The sequence below is a fragment of the Heterobasidion irregulare genome (assembly GCF_000320585.1).
Source record: "Heterobasidion irregulare TC 32-1 unplaced genomic scaffold scaffold_04, whole genome shotgun sequence".
NCBI classification, from domain to species: Eukaryota; Fungi; Basidiomycota; class Agaricomycetes; order Russulales; family Bondarzewiaceae; genus Heterobasidion; species Heterobasidion irregulare.
The window spans coordinates 1,519,475-1,541,452 of record NW_009258200.1 but is presented as its reverse complement, the minus strand read 5'-3'; the positions used below and the strand labels follow the sequence as shown (position 1 = coordinate 1,541,452).

Here is a 21,978-nt window from a genome sequence, read left to right as displayed (position 1 = left end):
CCGACGACGTCTTCAACCGAGCGACCACACCTCCTTTCCACCTTCCATCATGTCTGAGACCGACCTCCAGAGGTACGCCGCTCTGCTCTCGACGTCCCATTCGACCTTAACATTCTCCTGCTTTTACAGCAAATACGTCCTTCAGACGGCTGGGTTTGATGGTCAGTAGGACTGTGACGCTGGCATAGCATGCTTGTCGTTCATGCTTTTTTCTAGCCCGGTTCCCGTACACCAATCAGACAAGGCACTGGTGAGTTGTTGCTTGTTGGAGCACGCCAACGCATGATTAATGTGTCTGCAACAGCTACCAAAACTACACCGATTACTTCAAGTGCATATCTGCAAAGGGTGAGGACTTCGCGCCCTGCAAGCAGTTCAAGCGTGCCTACCACTCTCTTTGCCCCAGTATGTTCGTTCTGCTTCGCCTTCTCATCGTCCACTAAATATGTTCTTCCTCACCAGATGAATGGGTATGGCTGGCTTCTCCTCTTGACTCGATCGACTGACCAATGTTATATGTATAGATTGGGAGATGGGATGATCAGAGGGAGAATGGCACTTTCCCCGCCTCCCTGGAGCCGTGATTCTACTACCACGACACTCGCTCTAGGTCAATAGAACGCTTGGTGTTTCGGGGCGATTAATCATTACTAGCCTTTCACTTTTCATCGTTTCCAAATCACGCGACTGAGCAACTCAGGGCTGAGCTATTCGTCTGGACCTGAGGCTAGTTCACACAGTGTAAAGCTCGACTTCATCGACTTCATAAATTATCTCCAAAGAGTATTACACGTAAGGTCGTTGCGCGTCTAGATGGTGCTGGGCTATAGTAAGTAGGGGGAATCCGGGTTTATCTAAATGCTAGCTCTAAGGGTATCCGAGGGTATATGCGAAGTTTGGGATTGTGTTACAGGAAGGTCAAGAGTAGCGCCTCAGTATCGAATACATCGACGCCCAGACCGGCGGGTACTGTCGTCACACTGAGATCGCCCGAAACACTCCCATCCGCCGTCTCGTATGTCTGTCCTCCCCATGTAATACCAGCCGTGGCGTTGGCCAATCTGTAGATAAAGTTAAAGACGATCGTGGAACGGAGGAGTCACGACCATCGAGACGTACGGAATATTCAGCCGCTTGACCGTCATTTTCGTCGTCGTATCTATATCGTCAAATTTCAGGACGACATTCACGGAGCCCCTTTCCCCTGCGCTGCCGGTATATGCGCGCAAATTGATGAGGACTGCCCGCGCAAGAGCCCCGCCGTCATAAAACGCGTAGCCCGACACGTGGTCAGATCCAACGTCCAGTTCGACAACCTGCGTTGCACCAGAATCACCAATAGCTTCCGCCGCGATGACTGCTGCATAGTATGCGGGCTGGATGTGCGGCGGCAACGGACGAGGCAGTGGGCGTGCGTCTAGGATGGAGCGATTGAGAGTGATTGGTTGGATCTGAAGTTGGTAAGATTAGAGATAGTCTAAGGTTGATATACGAGAAGAGAACCATCATGTAGAACATACGCACAAAGTTGTACTTGTTCCCTACGCCGTGATGGAAATACACCCGCGATATACCGATCTGCGACGCGAACAGAGCATAGTCCAGCGCCCAAAGAGCCGCACCAGCGGTATTGCTGACTCCCGGTGCACCATGGCACGAATAGCTGTTCGTTTCGCCCAATATGTAATCCAGACCCTGAGCGTGCACAGCAGCGATGTCGGTGCTAAAGACAGTAAGGTTACTGCGGATGCTCGACTTTGTCATGAGATCCTGCAGAATACCATTGCTGCCGCTGCAGAAGGAGCCGCTGTAATGATGTTGCGAGACACTGCAGCCGCGACAAATTCGTTACATTCGGTACGAACGATCGAGAGTGTGATTCATACGTGGTAAGGAGAGATCCAGCATCGGAGTTGAGGATGCCTTGCTTGAACATAGATTGTGGAGAAAACCCAGTGTCGGTGTGCGTAGACTCGGCGCACGAAATCCCAAGGAAAGGAACGGTGAATCCTAGAACGTTGCGCACAGCTAGTGACACGTTAGTCGCAAAAGCCGTCCACCTATCGAGTGCAAGCGGTTAGTATCGTCATCAGCACATGTCAAGACAAGTGCGCGCAGCAAACACACTCTTTGACATATTCCGCAGGATTCCAGTACCAGCGCAAGCCGTGACGCAAATACAAGTCCGGCTCATTCCCAATCTCGATTGCCTCTAGCGCCACACCTGCCTGCTGCATCTCAGGCGAAGCAAAGGCCTGCGCGAGTGCTGTCGCTTCCAAGTATGCTGCGCTCAGGTTGTTCATGCCGAGGTTGACGCCCCATATAACCTGCGTCCCTGTGTATGGTTGGCGTCGGGATCAGGTATCCTGCACAGTACAGAAGCAATCTACATACCTGCGGGTAGCAATGACGCCAGACGATAGAAATTGTCCCCAACTACGATTTGCGCAGCTTCTGGATATGGAACGACCTGACTCGGAGGTGGAAAAGTCGCATCCGAGAACTGGAACCCTGAGTTCAGAATGGACTGAATCCTACAAGGAAATCTGCCCTCTTATGCTAACCTGGATAGCGGAATTGAAGTCGGTGTGGTCCTCGGAATCAGCACCAATCCGCACCCTCGCAGGCTCTCCCGTGATCATCTTCAGATTGTTCAACAAGTTGAAGAAGAACTGATTCTTGTTTTGAGCCCCGCTCCCGACCCAATCGACCCATCGATCCTGCTCTATCGAGAACGAGACATGCGACTGCGAGATGACGGGGGCGGATGCGGGGGCGGAAGTAGGGGTCGTGACAAAGACGGACGAAGCAAACAGGACGGAAGAGGTGGACAGAACGCGAACGGTGAAGAGCAGCAAGACCTTGATGAAGTCCGGGATCTCCATGGCTGGCAAGGGGCGATATGCAAGGATACCCGCACGGCGGGACGAAGGATACGCTGAGATCTTTTATACGCGACACAGGGTCATGGCGCTTCGAGCGCGGAAACTGGATTGACCGGCTAGGATGGGCGCAGCGAGAAAACACAGTGATCCGATGCCATGCGCTGCCGGCTTGTGGCATATGTCTAGCTGAGTACGAGAGACCGTAAGTGAAATGCATGTGGAGTGTATAGGAGACTGGGGATCGCCGCCACGACGTCACCACAGCCGACGACGCAAGCCGATTGAGCGATAAAAATAAACAACGCTCACCTCAAAGCGATTCACTCCCCCAGGCTGAAGCACATAAAATTGTTCAGTGGTTGTTTGAGAGGTCATTTTCCGTGAGGCTGTGAGCTGCTGTGAGTCATGATCGCAGGTAGTGTGCTGCCGGAGCGACAATCATGATATGTCTGCCTGCACTTGCTGATGCTGGAACGGGCAATAGTTGGCACTATCCACTGCCTAGATGTTTTCTCAGAGATCTGTGTACTTGGCTAGAGGACCTCTAATAATGCTCGAGCGTGCGAGCTGGAAGTGCTCAGAGAAGAGACTCTCAGGCACAGCGATAGATATGAGTCATCACAAACCAACCGTACGCGGCCGTACGCGGTCTGCACGCGATTTCGGCGGACAAGACCAGCATCTATACCACTACTTATCACTCGCCGACTACTTGAAAAGGTCTGCAGTAGCGCACTCTTCCGTTTAATGTAATCATAATGGGGCTAATCGTCCGAACGTTGGATGCTGCGGTCTGCGGTCTTCGTCGGTGCGCAGATAGGCGCCAACAGATGTGGTCGGTCTGAGATATGCCCAATAAAAAAGAAGCGCAGCTGAAGTGTTCATAGTAGTGGTTCAATGCCGCCAATGACCTACACTCGATGTAGGAGACGGAATCAAAGGAAGAGTGTGTTTGTTGATACATATTGATTAATCCGAGATGACACAGTATTCAACGGGACATCATCGTTCTCCCACTATTATAGATGTTCATAAATTTCGAGCCAAAGAAGAGCGTTTAGGACACACCTGGCAGTTTTCCTGTCTATGGTCGCTACTTCTGTCTTCGCTCTGTTCAATACCTTCTGGAATTCGGCAACGCGATGCCGCATGCGTGAGTGCATGTACGCTTTAGAGCATTTGATGTGGTAGTGAAGGTAGTCACGAAAGAGTTGGATGTGGGAGATGGTCGATGACGCGACAGTGGGGTTGTTGAAGTGACGAGGGAAGAGGATGAATGTAACATAGCCAATATCATCTGAGTCTCGGAGGCCCGCAAGGTTTCGAATTTCAAGAGGAGGTTCGCGATTGGTGTAGAATACTTGAGGGGCGTTCTGGATTGTAGGTAGACGTCTTGCATCGACGAATTCCTGAGATTATCTTGATTGAATCATTGACAATGGTTTTCGAATGCAAACCGGCGCACCTGAAGGAACACTTTGCCGAAGATGCGGTCTGTCTCTTCTCGGAAAACAGTTGAGAAGATAACGGTGACACGATCGGGAGCGGCTTGAATATAGATCGCCTCCTCATCGCGATAGTGAATCTGCAACAGTTCGCCCTGCCCTGATCCTGATGACTCCAATTGCTTCTGCGTATTGAATGCGAGCTCAAACGGCGCAGCCAACGCATTGCGTTTCAAGAGCGAGATAGACTGGATGAAATTGACGCGCTCCTCTGTACGTTGACATGGGACAAGGTTTGGAACCACATCACTCGTAATGTTGGGAGACATGCTCACCGCCTTCAGGTGGAGCCTTCTCCAAATCAATTTCTAGACTGACGTTGTAGTCTGGCTCAGCCTGCGCCTGCACCAAGGACCCATATTCACGCTGGAGCACTTCCATTGCACCGAACTTGACAAGCTCATCCCAGCAGCGGATGTTCATAGACAGTAGAAGAGAAGTCTTGCGCTCCGGAGTAGACAGGCGGAATCTGACGCCATCATAGTCGACGAACTGAACATCCAAGGAGCTTGGTCTGTACCGACGAAATGTGATCTGTGGGGTATCACCGCAGAGCAAGGCTTTGAACTGACTTTGTGAACTTCTCTGTCAGGGTATTTTGAATGATGACACTGTGGGACTGAGGTCACCATTAGCCCGAGCAACAAATCTCCGAACGAGGAGAACTGACTTCAAGGAGGATCATATTGTATGGATGAAGCGAGGCGGCAGTGCTATATCGCTAAAGTGACACAAGAGTGAAGTTAGGCTGCCACAGTGGCCAAATAACAGTAAGCAGAGCGAATTTCCAGCTTCCCACTCATCTCTCAAAAACTTTGTCGGTAATCCCGTCAAATATTTCTCAAAAATGGGTCGGATACGATTTCCTTGTCAATGTGCACAACGATGCTGAGAGATGCTTCATGTAGCTCCGAAGAAAGGACAGAAAATGTCTCTGAATGAGTTCCTGGGTGATAGTGGTAAGCGATTCGACTTCCGAGATCAAACGTTTGTAAGTCCCTCACATCCACGTTCGCAGCTCTAGGATCATGGGCAGACGAAATGGATGCTTTGCCTACCGCTCGTAAGTTACTCTCGATTTATGATGTTACGAATCGGGTGTAAACTGATTGAAACGCTTCGTAGCTGCCTTAAGGGCAGATGGCGACGGGCCTGGACGGAGAGACGATTACATGTCCAATAGAGGTATGTAGACTCCTCGCTCAGCTCCGTGTCATTTTCTACGCACTGATGTCTTTTGTGCTTAGGGGACAGTAGGCAGATGGGTCCGCCCCGTGAGGATTTGCCACTTCCCACCCAGCCCCCGTACACGGCTTTCATCGGAAACCTTGCATTCGATCTGACCGAAGCTGATTTGGAGAGCTTCTTTGGGACCTTGAAGGTGCATCTCAGACTTCTATTGGCTTGAGGAACGCTCTGTAATGCTCGCATCTCAGGTAAAATCTGTCAAGGTGATAAAGGATAGGGAAGAACGGCCGAAGGGCTTTGGGTATATTGAGTTCGAAGACTTGGAGGATCTGAAAGATGCCTTAGCTAGGTCGGGCTCGGTGCGTTTGGGCTCTCGCAAACAGACGTTTTGTCTCACACAACACACAGGCTTTATCAGGTCGAACGATCCGGGTGAGCGTTGCAGAACCACGTGAGTTTATTCACGACTTTCCCATTCTCTGTTCACTCTGCTCATCGGTCCTCCGCTCATGCAGCGAAGGAGCGTGGCGGGTTTGGAGGGGGCTTCGGAGGTGACGATGCTAAGTTTGCCGGCAACTGGCGGCGCGAAGGCCCGCTTCCCGACCTGCCTGACTCTCGTGACTCTTCTCGGCGCCGCTTTGATGGCCCTCCTGGTGGCGACCGCGAGCGTCCCCCTCCCAGTCTCTCTGATAATGCTAGCGATTGGCGCTCGAGTCGCGCTCCTGCCCGCGCTGAACCAGAGGCTCCGGCAAGGCGCAAAGCTCCAGGCTTTTTTGGTGCATCGGATGGACCTAGCGCAGCTGACAAGGAGGAGACGTGGACTATTGGTGGTAAATTCAAACCGAGCACGAACGGAGAGGAAGGAGGGACAGGTAGCAAGTTTGGGCGGTTTGCAGGGCGGGGAGATGGGCCCCCACGGAATGATCCTCCTGCTGCCCCCGAAAGTGACTGGAGAAGCACGCCAAGGGCAGCCATTTCCCGGCAAAGCACATCTCGTACGTTCATCAAAATTCGCCGATGACTTTTGCATAATTTATGAAATCTCGACTTGTACAGCCAACTCATCTACCCCACCTACCCCTCAAATGGGTCGCCGAAAACTCGAGCTTTTACCTCGCTCTGGCAACGTCTCCGTGTCTCCTTCTCCTCTTGCTTCCCCCAAAATGCCCCATAGTGCAACTAGCACTGCCCCGCGCGCCAATCCGTTCGGAGCAGCCAAGTGCGTTGACTCAAATATCTCCTTTTGTCTAGCTTCGAATCAATGCTTACTCCTGCTTACTCTCACATCAATTGCAGACCTGTTGACGTCAGCGCAAAAGAAAAGGCTGTTGCTGAGCGTTTGGACAAAGAACGTGAAGTGACAAAGGAACGTCTGGCACATCAACAGCCCATGTCTCGTACGAGCTCACGCGCCGGCTCCGACCGTACCGGAACGCCCAAGATACCGCAATCAAACTCTGTACCTCCCTCACCTCGAGCGACATCAGCAGTAGCCAGCATCCGTCCCGCTTTCAGCTTTGCTGATGCCGCTGGTGCGAAGAAGGCTGCTGCCGCAGCCGCGGCTGCGGCTGCCTCGGAGTCCAGGGAGGAGCGCGAAGAATCGGAGCCCAAGGATGAGAGTTCTGTAGTCAAAGACGTGACAGAGCAACTGGGTGAAGTCACTATCTGAGTCAAAGGATCAGGAAACAGACGCGTGCATTAATATATCCATCTTCTGTCTATCTTATCCCTCTGACACTTCAGAACGCAAACCATCCACCCCTCCTCTCCACTCTCTGCCATCGTGCTGTCTTTCGCTCCCCCTCTACCATGCGCTCGTGTTTGTGGACTGTTTGTTCCCATAATCATCTAGCCCTCGTTTCATCCTCCACAGCTTTTCCACCCTCAGTTGTCTGTTTTGATCGTGTATCTCAGGCTGTTCAAGAGAGTAACATTATATGGTTATGGTTTAGTCTTTTTGTCTTGTTTCAAACATGTCTCTGTTGCTCATGTACATGCTATACATAGCTAGACAAGAAAAAAAAGCATTTCGCTCTAATTTCGCTCTGTCAAGTCATAATCAGGCTGATATCCTGTCTTAGCGACTGCTGTGAAGTTCAGGATCGACATATTTCATCTTCCCTCGACCTATCAACGAAAGAATCAGCGAATGGCGTCAATGAACTGGGGATTCCGCACCCTTGAATCGCACACCGCCAAATGACTTCTCCGTTTCACGCTCATGCAGCTTCGCAAGTCTTTCGAGCTCAGTCTTCCGTGCTGCCTCAATCCGTTCGTTCTCCTCTCGTTCTAACCTTGCATCATACTCTTCTTCCGTCTCCTTCTTCTGCTCCCCTGCATCGACAACTGCTGGGACGCGTTCAGGAGACCTGGACTGGCGGGTATCCTTACGCTTGGATTTATGTTTTCGTTTTCTCTTTTTAGCGCCGTCAGAATCATCTGGAGAACGTGAGCGATGACGGCGTTTATGTCGCTTGTGGTCCTTTTCGCTTCCTGACTCAGACTCAGACTCAGAAAGGGAAGTGAGTTTAGAATTTTCCTGCTTGGCTGCTGTGATGGAATGTTCAATATGTAAGAAGATCACTAGACACGAGTACGAGTTAACTCACATGGAACAGGTTTCAGTAGCTTGCGTAGCTCGAGTTCACCACAGTTAGATATCGTCACGGGAACAGTCGGACGGTCTTTTGCGTCCACAGGAACTTCGGCGATTTTTTTGACCACGTCAGCGTAGCCTCGAATGATCTTACCGAATACGACGTGCTTGCCTATTGTGATATAGCAATTTCTATTAGAGTCTGGGAGGAATGAAGACGCAAAGCAAGACAGACCGTTCAGATGGGGGCAATCGCGCAGAGTGATGAAGAATTGTGAGCCGTTCGTATCGGGGCCTTTGTTGGCCATGCATAGCAGTCTAAATAGACATAAGCCGTGCTGCCATCGGCTGAATTCGAAGAAGTTGGGGCACGTACGCCTCTGCGTCTAGAGGACGTGTCAAATCTTCGTCCGCAAACTGGCCACCATATATCGACTCGCCACCCATGCCGTTTCGTTTTGTGAAATCTGTGGCACTCCGAGCTGTCAGGAATTTAACTTCACAAATCATGCTGCCATACCTCCACCCTGAATCATGAAGTTGGCAATGGAGCGATGTATGATGCTGTTCTTGTAATATAAAGGTAGACCGGAACCGTGTGAGACGCCCTTTTCACCTGTGCATAAGGCTCGAAAACTGATATCATTGGGAAAGTTCATTAGAACAAGGCAAGGATACATCTTACTTTTCTGCTGTCTTCGGTGCTGTATCGTTGTACAGCTCGAATATGATGCTGGAGGGCGTGAGCCAAAAATAATGGAGCAACTGATGCTACGCACCGTCCTATGGGCTGATGGTCGACGGTGAAATCCATGAAGACTCGCGGTCGGGCCATGATGAAGAGGCACTTCGGGAAGAGAGGTTGTCCAATGTGTTCGAGCAGCTTCCGAAGGGAATGAATAGAAACGGGTCAAGCTCAGTAGGTCAGGGTTAGCCCTAACCCCAACTCAAGGTGCCTAATTGAACTTGCCTATCGTCTCCCTGCAATCTGCCCCGAATGATATTTGACCGCATGCCGATCGCTGGCAGGAGCTGAATTAACGTCTGTCCTGCGATGCGCGATTTCAACGCCGTTGTCCTTGGTGGTGAGCATCTCATTTCTCCGTATTCTCCGTTCAAATGAGGTGGTAACTCGCCGGTTTCTAGCCGGAGGTGTGGGCAAGTCTGCTTTGACTGTTCGGTTTGTCCGTGATGAGTTTGTAGAGAACTATGACCCCACTATCGAAGGTGCGCAGCTGTATGCTCCCCCATGTCCTTAAAATGATGCCAACCCGAGCCTCGTCTATTCATCTAGAGGAATACCGTCAAATCGTCGAAGTTGATGGAATATCATCCTCAGTACGTAAAACCCTCTTCTCCTTGATCAGGCTTCGCTTTTCCGCATCGTTCAACATGCATCAGTGGCTGGTTCGCATCTGAGTTCTTCCCCTCGCGAATCTCGATACTGGCGATGTGATCAAACATCCCTATGTTAACCAGACTTTTATCTGTACGCCTTCTATAGCTCGAAGTCCTCGACACGGCAGGAGCAGAACAGTTCACTGCTCTTAATGAGGTCTATATCAAGGTGAATAGCAGCTCTGGTTGCTTATTTTTCCTCGTCTGAACATTGGCGGACTGCAGTCAGGCCGTGGATTCATCCTTGTCTTCAGGTGGGCTTCGAACATTGCGAAGGGATCTTCTGCGAAGACTATTCACCCGCTGTTCATTCCAGCTTAATACAAGAAGCTACTCTCATTGAAGTTGACAATCTGCGTCAGCAGATATACAGGATTAAAGGAGAAAATACTGTGGGCCCCGTTCCATGTCTGCGAGCGAATCTTGCTTACTAGCTTTGCGGCCCGGACTTCTAGGGCGTGCCTATCGTTGTCGTGGGCACGAAGTCGGACCTCATCAACGAACGTGAAGTGCAGAGATCTACTATTCAGGAACTCGCGACACGTTGGGGTCTCCCTTTTTACGAAACCTCCGCCAAGAGGAACTGGCATGTAAGAGATGTCTTCGAGGAACTTGTGCGGCAAATGCGTGTGCATTATCCCCCAGAAATTTCCAAGAAGAAAAGGAGAGGCAAGGATGGGAAGTGCATCATAATGTGAATGAAGGCCGTCAGGACACTTTTCTCTCCTGATTTCGTCCAGTGGTTCATGACGCTGAAGCGCTGAAGCTTACTTGTACATTCTACAGTAATTTCTTAAACTCTTTCTGCTGTCTCATTCTCGTGTATAAGACATACTACATACTTCTCTAGAAGCGCTTGTTAATCTCTGTCTTTCTTGGTTTGTTGGAGGATAGGACAGAACTGCACGATAGCTCTGTCTACGATTATTGGTATATATCTCGGCTTGTATTGGTCAGTGCGCCCAGCATGTGGGGCACAGGTCCGTGGGACCCGTGGGAATATATGGGGCTCTTATATAACCGGCATCTCCGGGTTGGACCAAATTTCTCTCTTTTCCTCTCCCTCATCATCACTTATAGACCCTTCACGAGTCGAGCATCATGGTAAGTTTTTCCATCCTTTCATCTGAATCGTGCTCAACTTCATGATTTCCTTTCTCCGAGCAGAGTTATTACGGCAACAGTACCAGCGGAGGTTACGGTGGAGGTCACAGCGGGGGTTACGGCGGCGGTGGAGGTGGAGGCTATGGCGGTTCAGGCGGTTCATACGGTGGCAGGGACAGCGGCTCTTGGGGCGGTGACAAAATGTCAAGTCTGGGCGGTGGGCTGCGCACGATTGACTGGGCTGCCCAGAAGTCGTCGCTTTTCGAAAAGAACTTCTACACAGAAGACAAACGGGTCACCGCTCGCAGCGAGCGCGAGGTTGAAGAGTTCCGTCAACTCAAGGAAATCAGAGTGAGTATCTGATTTTTTTTATCACTCGCCTCGCTGACGACTTCAAAAAGATTCAAGGCCACAACGTTCCTCGACCTGTGACTTCTTTTGATGAAATTGGGTTTCCTGATTACCTCATGACCTCCATCAAGGCGCAAGGCTTCACCGAACCTTCCCCAATTCAATGCCAAGCGTGGCCGATGGCTCTGTCTGGTAGAGATGTTGTGGCCATTGCGCAGACCGGTAGTGGCAAGACCATCTCGTTTGCACTTCCTGCTATGTTGCATATCAATGCGTACGATACTTTCTCCATCTATTGCTACTTTCGTTGACACCATTTCTCTTAGTCAACCCCTGTTGAACCCCGGCGATGGACCTATCGCCCTCGTACTTGCCCCTACCCGAGAGCTTGCAGTACAAATTCAGCAAGAGTGCACCAAATTTGGGTGCGTCTTTTTCCCATTGCTTGTCTTTGCTCTGTCTCATTGTCCATTAGCTCGAACTCTCGCATTCGTAATACTGCCATCTATGGTGGTGCCCCTAAGGGGCCCCAGATTCGTGACCTCCAGCGTGGCGTTGAAGTCGTCATCGCAACTCCCGGCCGTCTCATTGACATGCTCGAGACTCAAAAAACAAACCTCCGCCGTGTGACTTACCTCGTGCTGGACGAGGCTGATCGCATGCTTGACATGGGTTTTGAGCCCCAAATTCGGAAAATCATTGGCCAGATCAGACCTGACCGCCAGACGCTGATGTTCAGTGCGACTTGGCCGAAGGACGTTCAAAGGCTGGCAAGCGTAGGTCTTCTCTTCACAATTCATTATACATCTCTCATTGGGCTTTTAGGATTTCCTGAAAGATATGATTCAAGTCAACATCGGGTCGATGGAACTCACTGCGAACCACAACATCAAACAGCTTGTGGAGGTTTGCAGTGATTTCGAGAAACGCTCGAAGTTGATCAAGCACTTGGATCAGATCAGTGCCGAGAATGCGAAGGTTCTCATCTTCGTGGGCACAAAACGTGTCGCTGATGACATCACGAAATACCTTCGTCAAGATGGCTGGCCTGCGTTGGCCATCCATGGTGATAAAGAGCAGTATGTGTTTCATCAAAACTCCACAGTCGTTTTTTTTCTAACTGAATCTCAGGCGTGAGCGTGACTGGGTCTTGGGTGAATTCAAGGCCGGCCGGTCGCCAATTCTCATCGCAACTGATGTTGCATCCCGTGGTCTCGGTACGTTCTCCTTGACTGATGCAAGCGCTCCGACTACGTGTCGAAGAGCGATGGGTAACAAACATTCCGTTTGCCGTTATGTTATGGACGGCGTCGGCGCAGACGTCCCATGTGCGGATGGTTCCTGGTATGATGTGGTTCCCCGAGATCCGGGGAACTTCTGTGTTTGTCTTAACATACACTTCGTCAGCCAGGTTCTAGGGTTCGTGTCTGGAGCATGAGACAGGCCGAGGAAGGTCACGCACATCAACAAGCGAGGGGGCTCCCGATCTTTGCTAAATACCCATGGCCCGCTGGACTCTAGTACGACTTCCTCATTGGAGGAGGGTCGTACGTAAGTCTTATTCCAACGAACATTTATCTCGTTCTTGGTACAGCCGCGGTCGTGGAAAGAAGCAGTGGATTCTTGTGCCATCGTTGATCCCCTCGATCCATTGGATAAATGCGTGTCAAGAGCTCTTGCCTGTCTGTAGCTTGGATGCGATACGCCTCTCGATCCTGTGTGTCAGGGTGAGGCGGCCCGTCGGACGGTGTTTGTCATCTGTCTTTGACAACCATGTTGAAGCGCTTGTATTGAGGCCGATGCTATGTTATTGACGAATCCTTTCTGTTGCATGTAACGTTCTCGGCTTGCAGACGTCAAGGACGTAGGCTACGTCATCGTGAGCGATTGATTCATTGTTTTATATATTGCTTGCTAACCGTCGAGTGCAGAATTATGATTTCCCAAACAACTGCGAAGATTACATCCATCGCATTGGACGCACAGGTGTAAGTGCTATAGCTTCATTGTTGGTTATCTATAGCTAATATATATCGCATCATAGCGCGCTGGTATGAAGGGCACTTCCTTCACTTACTTCACCACAGATAATGCCAAGTCTGCCCGTGACTTGCTCAACATTCTGCGGGAAGCCAAGGCTGACATTCCGCCACAGCTCGAAGAGATGGCAATGTACGGCGGTGGCGGTGGAGGTCGCAGTGAGCATACCGGAGTTCTGTCTTACTATCCTTGCTCACATCTTTTTGCAGGCCGTTTCGGAGGCGGTGGCCGCGGCCGTGGTGGTGGAGGCGGTGGAGGGAGGTACGGAGGCGGAGGCGGAGGCGGAGGATACGGTGGCAGGAACGAACGCTGGTGATCAATCTCACCATCCCTTCTCTTGATATTTCCGTCTTTTTATCGCGTCGGCCTCTGGACCTCAGTCTTTTGGCGAGTTAGGTTGGCCTCCTGCTTCCTGCCGAGCCTCCGTGGTGATGTCCGATCGTGCTACGACTACCGTTGGTCTTTGGGTGATGGACTCGAGGGTTTGCTTCGAATCATGTTTTCATAGACTGACATGGCACTCTTATACTCTAGAATATGTTCTTAATAGCCAATGCCATGTATTGCTCTATGCATGTTTCCCTTTCTTTCGTCATGGTTCGTCCGGCTTCCTGATCCCCAAGGGGTTCCGGTCATCACTTGACCGCATTCGACAATTGTGTGCATAAGCAAAGGTATGAATATGCCATATCCTTCACTCCTCTCTCCATATTGTGCCGATGTTTGTGACGAGGCAAAGGTTTGATATCGGTGGTCTTAATGCCAACGTTTACTCAGCGGGGGGTTTAATGGCTGGGGGGCGCGACTCCCCACTCGCAGCTCTGCTCATGATCCATGGCCGGGTATCGTCATCTGAGGCACAAGACATTGATTCCACTGCTAGAACAGCATTTGTGTGGACGGACAATAGACGAGTGTTGGACGGAATGGCGCAACGAGACTTCATCGTGATTACTCTGGTGGGCGTTGTTCTACTATCTCACAGTGACCTCAGTTTGTTGTGTGCTCCGATGCTGATACTTACCTTTGCGATTGTAGGACCTGAGAAACCATGGTAGTAGGACGGTAGACCCGGAAGCCAATAAGCCACAGAGTTTTCGCTACAGGCAAATTTAGTTCCTCTATCGTCGTTGCCGTCTGCCTCATGTTACTTACCATCTCTCCAGCATGAACATGGTTGCCATCGAAGGTACTGGGTTCGTCCAACTCAAGTGGCAGGATGTTCTGACGGCGATCTTCCTTTGCATGGCAGTTGGCACAGCCAGAGATATATCCTTTGTGATAGACTTCCTGCCAGCATTTCTCTTTCCCAACGAGGAACGCAGCGTCACCGAGTGGGCTGTTGCTGGTATCAGCTTGGGCGGCCAAACGATGTGGCTCGCGTTCAAAGACGGTGCGCCGCTCAGCGTCCCTTTCGTCCCATCTGGTAAAACGCCCTCATCTGACTGTTTGTGCTAACAAACATGATCCGCGCAGACCGGCGCATCAGGACAGGCATTTCCATCCTCGCATGTCCGGATAATTTGGCGGTCATCGACGTACTGGGGCAGTCAGCTCATCGCAAACTCGTCGACCCACCGGCTGCAATCCCAGACTCCATGGTTTCGTTCCTGCGCATGCACGACACGGTCTCCTCCCCATATCGTTCGCTCGGCCCCGAGAACCCGTTTCTCGGGAAGAGCTTGCTGGTCATACAGGCGGAGGATGATCAAGTTGCGCCGTGGGCCCTGGCGAAGGAGTTTGTGGAGGGCCTCGAGCTTGCGGGTGGGAGGAAGAAGGTCGTGCATTTCCCGGGGAAACATCTATATACTGAGAAAATGATGGTCGAGGTGATCAAGTTCTTCTGGGAGGAGGTATTGGTCCAGAAGACGGGGCCAGAGCCCAGGTTGTAGATGCGGACGTGCCTTGCCTCTCGAAACTCAATAGATCAGTCGGATATAGTTCTAGATACACGAGCAAGAAATATTGTTACAAATGCGCACACCAAGTTTTACAAATCGCTGGCACCATGACGCCAATCACAGAGCTGGCTTCGGATCAGTCACCAACGCCTCCTCCCAGAAGAACTTGACAAGTTCAGCCTTCATCCTGTCTGTATACTCATGCCCTGCACTCTCCTCAAGTACGACCTGCTTTCGCCCACCCTCACCCACATGTAGTGCCTCCACGAACTCCTTCGACGCAACCCACGGGACAAGTTTGTCGGCCGCGCCGGACAGTACGAGGATCTTCTTGCCGAGGAAAGGGTTTGCAGAAGCCTCGGAAGCGCGGATGGACACAGCTGCAGGGTCCTCTCGCCGTATGATGGAGAGGAGAGAGGCAGGGACATAAGGCGGGGCGAGAGTGACTCCGGCGTGTTCGGCACGCGATGCGAGGAGGGCAAGGTAGTCGGGGCACCCGATGACGGGAATGCCGATCTTGACGCGTGGATCTGCGCACAAACGAGGTTTGGGCGCCTGGTCTCTTCAATGGTGGATGGAGGAAGTAGGGTGGACGTACCGTTCTTGAGGGCGATCCAGGTTGAGTGCCCGCCGAGGCTGATGCCCGCAACAACCCATTCAACGATGGTGCGCTCGTCGCGTGGGAATAGATATGAGGGGAGGAAGTCGATCAAGAATGATACGTCCCTGGCTGTCCCGGCTGCAAAAACGTCAATAAGAAAAAAATAGGCGGTACACGGTGCGGCGAATACTCACTTTGAATGGCATACATGTCGACTCTGAAGACGAAATCGAAGCAAGTGAGCACTGGTCTGAGTTTCGGAAAGGTGGAGGGAACACGATACTTGCGCATGACGCTCATTGTGATCCTCAGATTTCTGGTCTTTCTTCCATCCCTTGTTACCGAGTGCGTCGACTAGTCTATGTCCGTGATTACGGTGGTCCTATGCCCCTAGGTTAACAAACATATATATCTGACGACTGATGATGCCCTGGGGGATGGACGCGAGTGCGAGGACAGAGGACTCACGAAGGCGATCACGATGAAATCGCGCTGCTGACCAGGGTGTTGTTCTGCCCAGTCGAAGGCAGATTGCGCAGTCCCTCCAATGTAGGGATCGTCTGCGGAACCTGTCCTTCCATGAAGAAGGAAGAGAGCTGCGATCTCCTTTGAGGCCCCAGAGACAGAGAGCAGGTTGGGCTTGGAGTAGATGTGGACGAGAAGCCCCCCGACGTTGTACGTATTCTTTACAATCGGGGTAGACATGGTACACTATCGAGTATGATGGCTGTTAGCGCGAGAAACCGGCGTTGAACAATCGGTATCCCCCAGGACTCGCCTATCTTCTCACAGTAGATGTTGCGTGATTGGGGCAGAAATAGACATAATTTGTGTCACTGATGCTTTATGAATCGAAGATGTAGATGACCGAAGCGGAAGGGACACCCACATTACAAGAAAATTCGTGTCAACGGAGAGAATGGAGCATAAATTTCTGAGAGGCATGCATGAGGACAAACAAGACGATCGAGATTCAGTCGCGACTTGCCACAGGCACTCCACAGGCGCATCAAGTGCCTCTTGCTTTCTGGACCCACAACGCGTACACCGGCGGGGCGCATTGCTCCAACTATCTTTCTACTCATTCCATGGCATCCGCGGTTCCACCAACAGTGTCCAATGAAGCCACGGAGCCCGCATATGACTTTCATGAGATGCGCATAACGAACCACGGTAAAATCAATGCATGGGTGGACTTTGCGCTTCAATTCTTCGAGGTGAGCAGTGTCATTTTGTCTTGGCACCCTTCTTCGACTCAAACATTCTATGTTTCACGTCAGGCGAACGAGGCAAAAGCACTGGTATTGCATACTCTGCCCGTCAAGCAGGCAGCTGCACAAATAGAACCGACTACTAAAGAGGATACGGACGAGATAACCGCGCAAGCGTCCGCTACGTCCAAACCGGGACCCACGAGAAACGTTTCTCTTCCAACCACAACGATCCCTCGACTCATTTCCGTCGTAGAGATCATCAAGCGAGAGTATCTGAAGATGATGAACGAGAAGATGTGGCCGGGTATGGAGGGATTGCACCAATACAATGAGATCGGTTGTCTGGAGGACATGGATGAATGGAACGTTCCGATCCAAGAGCAGAGTGTGGAAGATCGAGCGAGCGAGTTGATCTCAGCATTGGGAGGAACGAAAAAGTGAGCATTAGAGTGCGCCGCTACTTTTGACGGTATGGGCTGACTGAACACGTTGAAGTGTGAGGGAGAAAAGGACGGCATACATGAAGGTGACCCTATGCCGGCAAGAGATCCCGAACTTAGGCGGGAACGGTGCAACGTGAGCATTTGATTGGGAGGTTGGAGGGATGGCGCATGTTGAAGACTGAATTCTACAGGTACCAGCGGCCGATGAAGCGAAAACTGACCAAGTCGGCGAAGGGAAGGCTGAAGAAGCGATTGAAGAAACAAACCGAGAGGGTAGAGGATGACTAAGCGTAGTTAGTCTAGCACATACTTCACTTCGACTTGCAAAGTCTCTGTACGGTGTCCACGCAACATGCCTCGTCTGCCTCCCCAACTATCGCGCCTCCTCGCCAGCATCCCCGCCACGTTCCAGCGGACATCGGCCGCACCGCTCGTGTCTCCCTTGCTCAAGGCCTCGTCATCACACCTGTTCCCATCATCTATTTTCCAACGGTCCCCTTCTGCCTTCCTCGGGCCCATTGTGCCCTCGTTGCTGGGCACCGCGCACGCGTCGCCTTTTTTTACGCCACTGGCGCAGCAAGTGCGCTTCCGCGCACGGGGTAACGAGTACCAGCCGTCGCAGCGCGTTCGGAAACGGCGGCATGGTTTCCTCGCAAGGAAGAGGAGCGTGGGCGGGCGGAAGATCCTGGCGCGGAGGAGAGAGAAGGGGCGGCTGTATCTGACCCATTAACTGTGCGTCATTCCATCTTGGTCGTTAAGTCTGTCGTGCATTCGCTAACTGTGCTGCCGGGACAGTGCGATGGGGTCGGTGGCCTTCGTGCTGATTGTGGTAGAGCAGACTTGCCCTACTGTGTGCGTTTCCTTCTCTTGAACTTGCCCTTCGGAGCTGCTCACCACTTTCACGATAGATTGAACGCGTTCGTCGCGAGGTTCACTGTGTAGGCCTAGATACGGCAAAATGGTTCATACCGTCTGAGAACAAGTCCATTCACAGTAACGTTTTGCGCTAATAAATGCATACATCACACGTTCAGTATCAGATGCCAACTTCTGGACGCATGCATTCAAGATATCCCAATCCACATCTAGACACATGCAAGCTCCCCTCGAAGAACGTTCAACAGGAAAGAATGATCAGGTGCAATTGCAGGACTTGGCTTGAGAAATTGCTGGCACAACAAATCTACCTCTTCGGGATGGGGACAGATGTATCATAATACACCTGTGCAAAGCCGTCATCTCCGCCCAATGCCTTTTGAATCAAGGAGCTCTATCTCGGCGACGTAGGCGCAAACCACGGAACGCTGAGACGAGAGCAGCCGACCTGTTCTGACAGCGACACCCATTCAAACACATGTACTCATTTCAGACGGCGGTTCCGGAAACGACGTGTTAGACGTGTGGTGTGAGAAATAAAGCAGTATCTAGAAGAGCAGTGTCGTCCAATAACAGCGACAAGAAGCGTAACACCAGGATGCCTTTGTGCACGCACAACAAGTGCAGCTGTCAATATGAGCGATTTCAGACAATAATCATCTTCCGAAATCGTTTCTCACCGCATGAGATAAATAGTTCAATATCAAGATATACAGATGATCTCTGCGACTTCTGGAACTATATAACGTTCCTCGTCGACGGGGCTTGCCCCGCTCGCGTAGAGCTGTCTCTGTGATCAATGTCCTCGTACGCCGGCGGCGCCTCTGAACCCTCTGGGGCAGCACCAACCTCATCGTGTGGGCGAGGCCGTTTCCGCGTGAACACCCGCAGCGGCCGTTGTCGCGGAGGCGACGGAAGGGATGCTACGGGTGTTGAAGCAGACGCCGGGCTCGCGCCGCTTCGCGCGTCGGGCCTGGGCATGTCTGACGCGGACGGCCAGGAGCTCGAAACAGCGGGACTCTGCAATGTGGAGTCGGCAGTGGGATGATCTTCGCCATGATGCGAGCCTGAATCGATTGTGGAGGGAATTGTTGAAGGTATGGGAGCAGCTGTAGATGTAGGTAGACGAGGAAGCTTTGAGGGGCCCGGTGGAGGTGCGTTGGTATCTGGGAGCGTTGGGTCGATGCGGAACGGATCAGTAAGGGATGGCCTGTGGCGAGGTGCTTGGGACAATAATCGTGAGGAGGGACCAGGGCTTAGATATGGGCCTTCGTCGGCAAGGAAGTTGCTAATGTTTCGAGGGTATGGCTGGTGTCTTTGGCGACGGAGGAAATTGAAGAGTCCTCCAAGGGCGAGGATGAATGCAAGTCCACCAACGACTCCACCAATAATAGGCGCGTGGCTGACGGATCTAGAAGATTTTGAAGTGGCTGAAGTGTCAGTGCCTGCGGGGGATGCAGAACCGGCGGTGCTTGATGCAACTTGAGCATCAACCTGACTTCGATCCAACTTCGATCAGCGAATGCCAGTGACTTGCGTAGACCTGCCGACCCCAAATCGAGACCACCCACCTGTACATGATCTTGTCTAGCAGTATCAAAGAAAACAAACCGCCGATCCGACCATTCTGTATCGTGAGATTGTGGAGCCCATTCGGAAGGGATTCGTTCACGTAGACAGGGACATTATAGTCGTAGACAGTGCTGCCAGTGGGCTGTAGTCGGTATGTCCCTACAAGTTGACTGTCGATGAAGAACTGCAAATCGGTATTCCCGTCGGGTGAAGAAGAGGTGTGTGTGATAATGCAAAAAACATAAATTGCGGTGCCTGGTCACGAAGAAGATTTGGCTTAGATTGAGACAGCTGAAAGTAGCGAACGCGCACGACGCACCAGTGAACGGAACATATGCAGCGGTCACTGTATTGCTCGAAGTTGGATGAAAAGCAGAATCATGCCAAGTGCCATCAAATGCCTGTGCCGGATCGGGATGCGCGGCGCATGTGTTGCAAATCTCTGCAGAGCCATGCCAAAACGTAGAGTTGGGGAGATATTGGATCAGGGCGCCGGTCACTGGATCTTTGCCCGAGTCGTCGATCGTGACATTGACGAGCTTCGCAGCCGCACAAGCGAAATGGAGAAAGGATGAGAGCACGAAGCAAAGGCGCGCCGCCGACAGTGGTAGCCCGAGGAAAGGCATAAGTTAATTAATGTTGGGTTGACGGTGATCGAAATGGCTATGGGAGTGGCCACTTGGATGAGCACATTAGGGAAGGAAAAAAGAGAGTGAGAAGGTGGCTAGTATATATGGGATCGAATGATGAGCAGTTCGTGCATCAGATGCGACCAATATGGTATCCGACTGAGCTATTCTGGAACGCGCACTCAAAACGTCGCGAGATGATGTGCAGGTCCTAGGGAACATCAGTGCTTTGTGTTTTGGATGCGGGGGGATGGATCGTGGAGGGAAATATACTGTCCATTGAAGAGATGATGATGAGTTCATGGACTTGGAAAGGAACATGTAGCATCTAATAATGACCGTGAAAATGGCAGCCAGACGGGACCAGGTTGCGCCCGAGAGGCTGTGATTAGTGGTATGATTGATAGTAGTATCTGAGAGGGAAAGAGAGAGGCAGTGATTCCCGTCAACAGCCAATCCGTTGGCCCTTCGGTCCCAGGATGAATTGACACGAAAGTATGGCCTGCAGCTCAGTGTTTTCATTCCAGCTGGTGTGCTCACCTTCCGACGCACGCTTGGGCTCGAAAGTATGACATTATTTATCGCTGAAAAATCGAGCGCTTAACAATGGATGGTCGAGGTCGTTACTCACACTCAGTAAAAACAGAAATTCAAGTGAACGTCATGTCCAGTCACGAAACTGGGCTTTTGTCATGTATCCGTCAAGAAAGCGGTGGAGAAGTCGTGTAAAAGTCGTATGCAATTCTAGAAGTTTCTGACTTTTGCATGACTTTCTGCGCCACGTTCTTGACGGATACAGTGATCCACCGGTCCTTTGGGCACCACTGCTCCTTTGGGCAGTTTTGCTCATGGAATGGACCTCCATTCTGCAGACAATAAAATTTAGTAAAATTTAGAATCAAATCCGGAGGCATCGAAAGCTCCGGTTACATGTCTTTTTCATAAGGTGGCGTGCCCATGGCATACGAGGATGAGCCTGTTCAGAGGGGTTCTTTTTGGCATTTCCCGTTTTCGGCAAGCACCGGTCCTTTGGGTACCCCCTTTTTCACTCTGCAGGTGGAAGAAATCATTGTCATTGTCTGGGTCTATAACAAAATGTATTCTTAGGTTTATTTAGGATGTCATGAATGAGAATAAAATGGGTGAAATTTTTGTCTTGTGTGAGAGGAGGGACATTGCATTTTGCTGCCCAAAGGGCTGGTGGATGACTGTACTCGCTAGTTCAAGCGAGGTCGGTAGTTTCCCATGTGGTCCGGCTAGGGTTCCGTGAGTAATCCCTGAATTGCTAACATGTTAATAACTTATGTTATTAACATTGTTATTAACACTGTTATTAACAGGCCCCCTCCAGGGGGGCACAATGCCGATGTTAATAATGTTGATAATGTTCGAAATTGTATATAATGATCAGCATTTGAATTTACATTGAAATGTACATATTTGGGCAAGGGCCAGGTGGAAAAATTGAAGGTTGTGGCTGTACAATTATGTCTTCCCTGCAAAATAATGATTTTGTCCGGGAGTGCAGAGTCTTGGACTGCATCGGTTCCCGCTCTGGACATTCCGTTACCCATCCCCCCCGCTCGCGCCATGTCCACCGAGTCAAACGACGTCAGCTTTGAGACTGTTCTCGCGGAACTGCATCACCTGCTATTGGGCATACCCCCGGAATCAA

At 51.2% G+C, this 21,978-nt stretch overlaps 12 protein-coding genes across 12 annotated transcripts; 7 read left to right on the top strand and 5 right to left on the bottom strand.

Annotated features, from left to right (window-relative positions):
• The first annotated feature begins 26 nt into the window (after positions 1-26).
• On the top strand, positions 27-741 carry HETIRDRAFT_148489 (uncharacterized protein). Its single transcript, XM_009546944.1, has 6 exons — positions 27-72; positions 130-161; positions 217-250; positions 305-405; positions 463-470; positions 525-741. Exons 1-6 carry the CDS (start codon positions 50-52, stop codon positions 582-584), a joined length of 258 nt encoding a protein of 85 aa, XP_009545239.1. The 5' UTR covers positions 27-49; the 3' UTR covers positions 585-741.
• Positions 742-743: 2 nt separating this feature from the next.
• HETIRDRAFT_38551 (glycoside hydrolase family 79 protein) lies at positions 744-2,910 on the bottom strand. The gene is made up of 7 exons (XM_009546330.1): positions 2,565-2,910; positions 2,395-2,503; positions 2,128-2,335; positions 1,887-2,060; positions 1,525-1,828; positions 1,120-1,451; positions 744-1,061 (listed from the first exon to the last, which is right to left on the bottom strand). The coding sequence occupies exons 1-7, from the start codon at positions 2,883-2,885 to the stop codon at positions 908-910; spliced, it is 1,602 nt and encodes a 533-aa protein (XP_009544625.1). The 5' UTR covers positions 2,886-2,910; the 3' UTR covers positions 744-907.
• A 929-nt stretch (positions 2,911-3,839) lies between these two features.
• On the bottom strand, positions 3,840-5,082 carry HETIRDRAFT_458546 (uncharacterized protein). The gene is made up of 6 exons (XM_009546943.1): positions 5,061-5,082; positions 4,963-5,009; positions 4,666-4,904; positions 4,351-4,601; positions 3,954-4,294; positions 3,840-3,901 (listed from the first exon to the last, which is right to left on the bottom strand). Exons 1-6 carry the CDS (start codon positions 5,073-5,075, stop codon positions 3,877-3,879), a joined length of 918 nt encoding a protein of 305 aa, XP_009545238.1. The 5' UTR covers positions 5,076-5,082; the 3' UTR covers positions 3,840-3,876.
• A 212-nt stretch (positions 5,083-5,294) lies between these two features.
• Positions 5,295-7,121, top strand: HETIRDRAFT_238319 (uncharacterized protein; the record flags this gene model as incomplete). The annotated part of the gene is made up of 9 exons (XM_009546942.1): positions 5,295-5,349; positions 5,415-5,453; positions 5,516-5,579; positions 5,645-5,771; positions 5,827-5,937; positions 5,987-6,029; positions 6,094-6,573; positions 6,635-6,797; positions 6,875-7,121. Coding segments are annotated over 9 exons (1,329 nt in total), but the record flags the coding sequence as incomplete, so codon positions are not given.
• A 1,040-nt stretch (positions 7,122-8,161) lies between these two features.
• On the bottom strand, positions 8,162-9,009 carry HETIRDRAFT_316187 (uncharacterized protein; the record flags this gene model as incomplete). Its single annotated transcript, XM_009546941.1, has 6 exons — positions 8,162-8,346; positions 8,410-8,492; positions 8,551-8,641; positions 8,695-8,810; positions 8,860-8,907; positions 8,954-9,009. The coding sequence occupies 6 exons, from the start codon at positions 9,007-9,009 to the stop codon at positions 8,162-8,164; spliced, it is 579 nt and encodes a 192-aa protein (XP_009545236.1).
• A 219-nt stretch (positions 9,010-9,228) lies between these two features.
• On the top strand, positions 9,229-10,270 carry HETIRDRAFT_316248 (uncharacterized protein; the record flags this gene model as incomplete). Its single annotated transcript, XM_009546940.1, has 7 exons — positions 9,229-9,259; positions 9,321-9,401; positions 9,469-9,512; positions 9,679-9,741; positions 9,798-9,826; positions 9,889-9,964; positions 10,028-10,270. The coding sequence occupies 7 exons, from the start codon at positions 9,229-9,231 to the stop codon at positions 10,268-10,270; spliced, it is 567 nt and encodes a 188-aa protein (XP_009545235.1).
• Positions 10,271-10,631: 361 nt separating this feature from the next.
• On the top strand, positions 10,632-13,662 carry HETIRDRAFT_439534 (uncharacterized protein). The gene is made up of 11 exons (XM_009546939.1): positions 10,632-10,676; positions 10,740-11,027; positions 11,078-11,301; positions 11,354-11,452; positions 11,503-11,803; positions 11,853-12,106; positions 12,159-12,244; positions 12,881-12,906; positions 12,959-13,015; positions 13,072-13,225; positions 13,277-13,662. Exons 1-11 carry the CDS (start codon positions 10,674-10,676, stop codon positions 13,381-13,383), a joined length of 1,599 nt encoding a protein of 532 aa, XP_009545234.1. The 5' UTR covers positions 10,632-10,673; the 3' UTR covers positions 13,384-13,662.
• A 659-nt stretch (positions 13,663-14,321) lies between these two features.
• Positions 14,322-14,848, top strand: HETIRDRAFT_242621 (uncharacterized protein; the record flags this gene model as incomplete). The annotated part of the gene is made up of 2 exons (XM_009546938.1): positions 14,322-14,460; positions 14,544-14,848. Coding segments are annotated over 2 exons (444 nt in total), but the record flags the coding sequence as incomplete, so codon positions are not given.
• Positions 14,849-15,085: 237 nt separating this feature from the next.
• On the bottom strand, positions 15,086-16,274 carry HETIRDRAFT_54410 (uncharacterized protein; the record flags this gene model as incomplete). The annotated part of the gene is made up of 4 exons (XM_009546344.1): positions 15,086-15,498; positions 15,567-15,707; positions 15,846-15,951; positions 16,038-16,274. The coding sequence occupies 4 exons, from the start codon at positions 16,272-16,274 to the stop codon at positions 15,086-15,088; spliced, it is 897 nt and encodes a 298-aa protein (XP_009544639.1).
• Positions 16,275-16,657: 383 nt separating this feature from the next.
• Positions 16,658-17,514, top strand: HETIRDRAFT_316269 (uncharacterized protein; the record flags this gene model as incomplete). The annotated part of the gene is made up of 5 exons (XM_009546937.1): positions 16,658-16,786; positions 16,850-16,888; positions 16,943-17,220; positions 17,279-17,359; positions 17,418-17,514. 5 exons carry the CDS (start codon positions 16,658-16,660, stop codon positions 17,512-17,514), a joined length of 624 nt encoding a protein of 207 aa, XP_009545232.1.
• Positions 17,515-17,803: 289 nt separating this feature from the next.
• HETIRDRAFT_28844 (uncharacterized protein) lies at positions 17,804-17,956 on the top strand (the record flags this gene model as incomplete). Its single annotated transcript, XM_009546323.2, has 1 exon — positions 17,804-17,956. A coding segment is annotated over one exon (153 nt), but the record flags the coding sequence as incomplete, so codon positions are not given.
• Positions 17,957-18,840: 884 nt separating this feature from the next.
• Positions 18,841-20,300, bottom strand: HETIRDRAFT_426400 (uncharacterized protein; the record flags this gene model as incomplete). The annotated part of the gene is made up of 3 exons (XM_009546936.1): positions 18,841-19,513; positions 19,674-19,929; positions 19,994-20,300. 3 exons carry the CDS (start codon positions 20,298-20,300, stop codon positions 18,841-18,843), a joined length of 1,236 nt encoding a protein of 411 aa, XP_009545231.1.
• Positions 20,301-21,978: the final 1,678 nt, after the last annotated feature.